The following is a 7,369-nucleotide window of genomic DNA, read 5'->3' on the forward strand; positions in this document are numbered from 1 at the left end:
AACCTGCCTCACAGGGTTGTTGTGTGGCTAAAGGGGGGGGGGAGCCATGCTCACCACCTTGAGCTCCTTGGAGGACAAGGTGGCATATGAATGCAGTAAATAATAATAAATAAGAAACGAAGTTTTGTTTGACTTCCGTTGGCCAGGTCATCTTCTCTACCTGAGTCTAGTTGGAAACCTTGGGATTCAACCGAGGTTAGTTCCCATGAAGCCTACACCTGCTTCTTGGGAAGAATGCCCAGTTTATTCCAAGTGGATCGATTCCTCCTCCTAACGAGGCTCAGTGCTGCGTCTTTGAGATCCTGCTAAGCTATGCTCTCGAAAGGCCAACACAAAACCCCCCTTCCTAGGGGGGAACTAGCATCAAATGTCTTCCTTCCGGATGAGCCTTCTGAGCAATGGCGCTGCAGCCCAGCTAGAGGTGCGGCACAACGCGTAGCTCGCGTACTCAGAAGTAAGTCCTCCGCAATTCAATATGTCTTACTTCCAAGTAAGTATCATAAGATATTCAAAGGCCATTGAAGACCTTACTCCTGAGTAAAATATGCATAAGGTGACGCGCATCAGTTTCACTGAAAATCAATTAAATTCTTACAATACTCCGAAGTTAAACTTACCGTTTTCAACTGTTTTCAGGATCGGTGTGAAAGGGAAGAATATAATTGGCTACCTTTGAAGAACTGGTTCGAGATCCACCACCGTCCACCACAGGACTGGGCGAGAGTGCTTGTAGTCAGTCGAGAAAATCCACTCTGCCGACTGAGTTTCATTTGGACTCGGCAAGCGAAAGGAAGCTCGTAACTCCCCTTCGCCTTCTGACCAGCTCCTGCCACAGGCAAGGCCTCTCGTGTGTATGTGTTGTCACTGTTGCGCGTGTGTTGTGCGCAGATTTCTGCATGAGCAAGATGGGGACTGATTGGAATCCCATTTACTCATCCCTGTTCTCGCGTCGCTAAGAGTCTCCAAAGAGGAGCCCCGAAGTTTATCCAAAGACGACTTAGAGGAAGAAGACAGGCCTTCTCAGTGAATACGGCTCTGGAGGGCGGACAGAAGAGGAGGAATATAGGAGCATCGAGCTTTCAAACAACTTCCGAATTGCCCAGCATAAGGTTAAAGCCGTCCTTCTTGCTAACTGCGTTTCAAGTAAGCTAGAACCCAAATCTTTAAAGAAAAAGAAGCTAGAATTTGAGTCCATCTAACCAATTTGTTTTAAAAGTCCCGAAACTCTTAACCCAACCAGGCGTGTTTTGGTTTCCACTAGGCACTTGAGGCTTCACGCGCTTTCTCTGATGCAGAGAAAGGTTCTAGCAAGCCACGCTTAGTTCATTCTGAAAGGCAAGAGTAGTCTCGGTGGGTGATAGTCAACGTTCCTCGTACTCAAGAGTAGACCCACTGAAACCAATGGTTTTTGCTTTTCAAGCCGCCACCTCCCGCGTGGAGTATGATAATATGGCTTTAATAGCAGTTGTACTTCAGGATTGCTATATTGGCTGCGATTGTGTGGAAGGCAAGGCTGAATATCAGGTACAGTCAAAGATGAAGCACTTTTAAGGCCGGAGATTGAATGAGATATGCGGTTAACATTATAAGTGAAATCAATGAGTCATAAAAATACTTTGGCTGAATACTGTGCTATTATGTAAATGATTCCACTATTATCATGATGCCCAGATGTCGAGAATACCCCTTTTAACAGAGGCTGCAATCCTAGTCGTGGACGGGAGTCAGCGGGGATGTCTAGGCAAGTATAACTCGATTGCCTTCCCGATTGCAAATGTGTAAGGTAACCGATGGGTTTTCCTATCAAGTAATGTTCACAGGATCAAATAAACAAAGCAATATTTAAAGTCAAGTAGGCAAAGCAATAATATACATACATAGAATAGGCAGCATCTATATATATAGGCCTCGACTGAGAGCCTAACAACCCAGTCACAGAATCATAGCATTGTAGAGTTGGAAGGGACCACGTGGGTCATCTAGTTCAACCCATTACAAGGCTGGAGTATTTTCTTTTTGTCCAACCTCTGCCGACAAGAAAGCCCCTATTTTCAGTCCGACTTGTCCTAGGACTTCCATGGGCTGCAACTCAGGGAGTTGGCAGACTTTAGGCTTTTCTGATCTATTTTGCTTTTTACTAGAATCCCAAGATCTACCAACCAGATTCTAGTGCCTCTGAGCCCATTCCGGGCCTAGGAGTTGGTCTGCAGTATCAGAACTGAGCTGAGCTCACAGTCCTTTCGCACAACCCCAAAACAACCCCCCAGCCCCCTTCATTTCAGCAGTTTACTTTGGACGAAGCGGGAAGTAATTTTGCTAAACAGTTGGGAGTCTGAAACCAAACTGCTTGTGAATCTAGTGCATATCAGGCAAAGATTTACCATAGATTCAGCTCTGTCTTTACTTGAGAATAAAGTGTATATTTGGGAGTAAGGTTGCAGTCTTATTCACAGTTTAGACGTGGAATGGTAAGCGTGCCAACAAGATTTGATGATGTATGAAACACGATACTCCAGGTTCATATGTGCATTTTAAATACGCATGTTATTCATACAGGCCATCTTGGAGGGGGCCTACTCTGAGCACAGTAAGCCCACTGGCAAGCAATATCAAGAGCTAAAATTAGTTCCTTATCTTTCCCGCATCTCTTTGCATTATACTAGAAAATAACAGACAGGTATTATTGTTTAAGTTAAGAAAGGGGGAAAAAAATCTCCAACAGCAATTTAATATATGGTTTGTGAGAATTTGGTCGGTCCTTACCAGAATACACATCTATAAACCATAAATAAAGCGTACAAAAACGATAAATTAATTCGATCGGAGTCCTTTACTCTCCCGGTAACATCAAAACTTCCTGTGTCAAATTACAATCTAAAGTCCATCTTTGGGTACCCCCCTCCCCCGAGTTTACAACGCTACAGTCTTTTTGATCCTCAGTTTTGAAATCTAACACCGGTTCACACACACACTTATTTCTGTGTCACTTTCACACCCAAAAATAGATATATTTATAACTCCCCGCAACAAACAAAATAAAGAAACAGACAAGGAGACTCCTAAAAGGAAACCTCCAACTCATATAAAATTTAAATCGGTGTCTGAAGAAAAGTGACGGTGTTCAAGAGCCCGCGGATGTTTTCCACGCCCCACGGTTGTTGGAGATCAATCCTGTTTTCCCGACGCCGGCGAGAAAAGAGTAGAAGAAAAAGGAGCTTTAAATTACACAACAGCAAACGTCGATTAAATATTACTGGAGCCTTTTCAAAACGAGGAGCGGGGCGCGAAGTCCAGGATTCTTTGCCAAAAGTGGTGCGCGGGAGAGGTGGGGTCAGTGCGCTCCTCATAGAAAGTTGTCTTTTTCATTTAAAAAATAGGGCCAGAGAATCTTTAGTTGATACAAAGGCGCTGGAGCTCCCAGGTAGTGGGTGGAGGCCACCGGATTGTTTGAGTCCGATGGGCTTTGGATATGGATTGGGATCGGGAGGCGACGCCGTGGAATAAACTGACCTGGCTTTGGGCACAGTTTGGATTCTTTCGAAAGTCTACATCATATCTCAGATCTCCTCCTGCCCAGAGAAGTCTCGGGTTTGTCCTGGGGAGAGAAAGAGGGCATTGGCCCTTAGGGGGTGGGCAGAGCCGAAGGGTGGGGTGCCCTTTAGGAAGAGTTCATGATGGGCCTGGAGTAGACCCCTTGGTAATAGGAGGCGTCTCCGGCCAAGGGCGAGGTCTCCAGGGCGCTTTTGTTCGTGACGGAGCCCATGGCCAGGCTGCCGGGCACCGGCGAGCCGTAGCTGCTGTAGTGCATCACCTGCTCGTAGGCTTTGAGGTCCATTTTGTGGTGCGGGTGGTGCGGGTGGTGCGGGTGGGGGTGGTGCTGGTGCGGATGGTGCGGATGGTGGGGGTGCTGCTGCTGCTGCTGCTCTGTGGAGGACATCAGGTTGGTGATGGAGAAGGGGTGGTTGAAGGCGTAATGGTGCTCCGCCTTGAGGTGCGCCTCGTGGGAGAGCCCCGCGTGGGCGTGATGCTGCGCCAGCAGGTGCTGCTGCTGCTGCGCCGGCGACGGGGCGGGCTCCGGGTGGCCCTTCAGGTCGGCCAGGGCGCGCTTGTGCTCGTGGCAAGGGGAGGCGCTGGAGTGCGGCGATTCCGGAGCCCCGTTGGGCAGGTCGCGTTCCTGCGGCGCCTGCGAGGCCGCCTTCTTGCCTTGCGACGGGGCTCCCGCGGACGAGGCAGGCGAGGCGCCCTGATTCTGCTGCTGCGGCTGTTTGGAGCCCGGCGGCTTGTCGCACTTGAAGCGCTTCTGGCGCCGCAGGTAGCAGCCGTTCTCGAACATGTTGCCCGAGTCCGGGTGCAGAGTCCAGAAGGAGCCTTTGCCCGGCTTGTCCGGCGAGCGCGGCACCTTGAGGAAGCAGTCGTTGAAGGAGAGCGAGTGGCGTATGGAGTTCTGCCAGCGCTGCTGGTTCTGCCGGTAGAAAGGGAACAGGTCCATGATCCACTGGTAGATCTCGCTCAGCGTCAGCATCTTGTTGGGCGACTGCTGGATGGCCATGGTGATGAGGGAGATGTACGAGTAAGGCGGCTTGGCGTGCGTGTAGCTCCGGCGATAGCTCTTGGCGTCGCGGGAGCGGCCCAGGCCCGCCGCTTGCCCGTACGCGCCGCTGCCGCCGGCCCCGACGGGACTCAGCGCCGAGTAAGCGCCCAGCGCGCCCCCCATCGAGCCGGCCTGCGCGCCCAGCGGGCTCAGGCTGGGGCTCAGGTGCGCCGCCATGCTGGCCATGGCCCCCGCGCCCGGAGAGAGGTTCATGCCCGCCGGGCCGGCCGCGTAAGACATGCCCATGGAGCCGCCGGAGGCCACCGTCGTCATGTTGCCCGCCGTGCCCATGGGGGGCATGCTCATGTAGCTGTTCATGCCCAGCCCCGCGTTCATGGTGGAGTAACCCTGCAAAGGCGACAAGAGCGGGGAGCCCAGCGGTTAGTGGAGGTGGCCCACGGGTCGTTCCACCCGAGACCCCCAACTCCCTGGCCACGGGATCGTGGGCAACCCAGCCCTCAGCCCCAACCACCGCGCATTTCGAGGGAGCTTTCTTTGGTGTAACGGTCTCCTTCGGAGTCTGTGTGATACAATGCTGGAAGGTGAAAGTACCCAGCGCCCCAGTGAACATGGTCCAGGCACTCTTGGGCCCTTGAATTTAAATGGAAGGCTACAGCAGGTGCTCGAATCTGGGGGGGGGGGGCAGTTAAATTGAAACCGGTCAGATTTACATCCGAGTAAACACGGCCCGGAAGCTCTACGCCGGCTCCCTGGCCAATAAAGCGAGATGAGCGCCGCAACCCCAGAGTCGGTCACGACTGGACCTAGTAGTCAGGGGTCCCTTTATCTTTACCTTAAACACGGGAGAGGATCGGCTTGTAAATCTCGCCAAATACAATGGGGCAGGGGGAGCGCCTAACTTAGACTCGATCGTGTCTATGGTTAGGATAGGGGTCCAAGCATTGCAAACTTGGATCCCAAATGCGCTAAGCTGATACAGGTCCCAGTGAAATCGATGGCATACAAAACAACAACAACACCTGTTAGGATCTGGACCTTAATGCCACAGGAGAAAGTCGACCAGTCTGGTCATAACAGTATTCCTGCACCCTCATTTTAAAAATTCCCGTTGTCTTTAATGAGCCTTTGCCCAAGTAGCGTGTTTCTTATTGCGATGGAAGAAAAGGAGGACCCAGGTGGGTGTTTAAAATATTTCCTTGTTTGTTGGCTGGGGAATTGTTCCTGTTAAAACCCAAGTGCTAATGCAAATCTACCAGAAAGCAAGCCCGCTCTCTACCGCACACACTTTCCCGGTCTAACCGTGCAATCCTATGCTTTTACTCAGAAGTAAACCCCACTGTGTTTCGCGGGACTCACCCCCAGCTAAGCGCGCAGAGGATTAGAGCCTCAGACCCCCATATCTGACTACCCCGAAGCTTTTCGGTTTCCAATCCTTAGTGATTCTCTTGGGTTTCAATGCAATTTACTTCCCAAGTCACTTGTGTTATAGTTTCTTAACCCAACAGAAGCCGGGTCCATCAAAACGACTCGATAGAATTTGTGTTTCGTTTCGGTAGGATTCGATTTCAACCCGAATTTCTCATACACTGACTAGGGAATATCCGTCGTGATCTTCCGACAACTTTGTTTCTTTACTGCGGGGGAGGATTGCATCGAAATCACTCGGGGGTCAAGACCTCAGCCCTAGGCAGAATTAAACGCCATGGAAATCGGCGTGGGGGCTCTGTTCAAAATCCAAGGGTAAAAATGGGGCTGACGGCTCCAGGAGGGAACCTGAAATGTGATTTGACTCAAGGAGGGAAAAGATCTCGGTTGTCAAGACCCGGCTGTTTTCTGGAGCAAAGGAAGGAGGCACGCAGCCTGGAGAGCGGCAGGAGCTTGTGCGTAAAGCTTTGCTCCTCTCATTCAAGAAGGAATTCTTGTCCGGCTTTGGGTTTCATTTGCCCCCAGACTCCGAGCCTTCCCAGGGCGAGATTTCGAGCAATAAATGCGCCCCCTCTTCCCCTGGTTCCTTATAGCTCCCCCCTCAAACGCCCATCCTCTCCCCCCCCCAACCTCTCTCTGCCAAACACAACTTTGTTAGGATAGCGCGACTAGGCATGGCAAAGGATTTGGAGGCTTCGCAAGTCAATATTTGATCACAAAGTTAATATTATCTCAAGGCTAACACAGTGTTGTATAAAAAGAGGGCGAGAGGGAGAGAGAGAGAGTCCTGTTTTTTAGCGGGAGGAGGAGGCTTGGGGATTGGGTGGGGGACCCACACACAAACAGAGAGAGCGAGAGAGACACCCACCCACGCAAACAGACAGAAGTTGCCATTTACCTCCGGCTCGCCGTAGTAGTTGCTCCACTCCGTGTGCTCGTGTCCTTCCATTTTCACGACTCCTAGCATACTGGAAGCGGAGTGCATGGCAGTTTAAAATTTAACAGCCACAACAAGCGACGACAGAGGGAGAGAGAGCAATCCAAAAAAAAGGGGGGGGAGAAAAGGAAAACACCCTCCTCGATAGCCCTCCCTCCTTCTCCTTGCCTCGTTCCCTCTCCCCCTCTCCCTCCCTCCCTTCTCCCTCCCTCCCTCTTTCCTTCCTTCCTTCCTTCCCTCCCTCCCTCCTTCTTCCCCCTCCCTCTATGTGTGTGTTGGGGGAGGGGGAGGGTGGGCTCGCTTTGCGTGGGGTTTCTCCCTGCCCGCTATTGCTGCTGCCGCTGCCGCTGCTACTACTACTGCTTGGGTGGGTTTCGCTGAGAAGAGTTGCCCGGAGGCGAAGGCGAGGAGGAGGAGGAGGAGGGTGGAAGGAGGAGGAGGAAACGAAGTGGTGC

The 7,369-nt window shown here is 51.5% G+C and overlaps 1 protein-coding gene across 1 annotated transcript; it reads right to left on the bottom strand.

Moving 5' to 3' along the window:
• Positions 1 to 1,822: 1,822 nt before the first annotated feature.
• On the bottom strand, positions 1,823 to 7,096 carry FOXA2 (forkhead box A2). The gene is made up of 2 exons (XM_028738383.2): positions 6,876 to 7,096; positions 1,823 to 4,939 (listed from the first exon to the last, which is right to left on the bottom strand). Exons 1-2 carry the CDS (start codon positions 6,960 to 6,962, stop codon positions 3,659 to 3,661), a joined length of 1,368 nt encoding a protein of 455 aa, XP_028594216.1. The 5' UTR covers positions 6,963 to 7,096; the 3' UTR covers positions 1,823 to 3,658.
• Between the last annotated feature and the right edge of the window lie 273 nt (positions 7,097 to 7,369).

This window comes from Podarcis muralis, chromosome 8 (assembly GCF_964188315.1).
Source record: "Podarcis muralis chromosome 8, rPodMur119.hap1.1, whole genome shotgun sequence".
Taxonomy (NCBI): Eukaryota; Metazoa; Chordata; class Lepidosauria; order Squamata; family Lacertidae; genus Podarcis; species Podarcis muralis.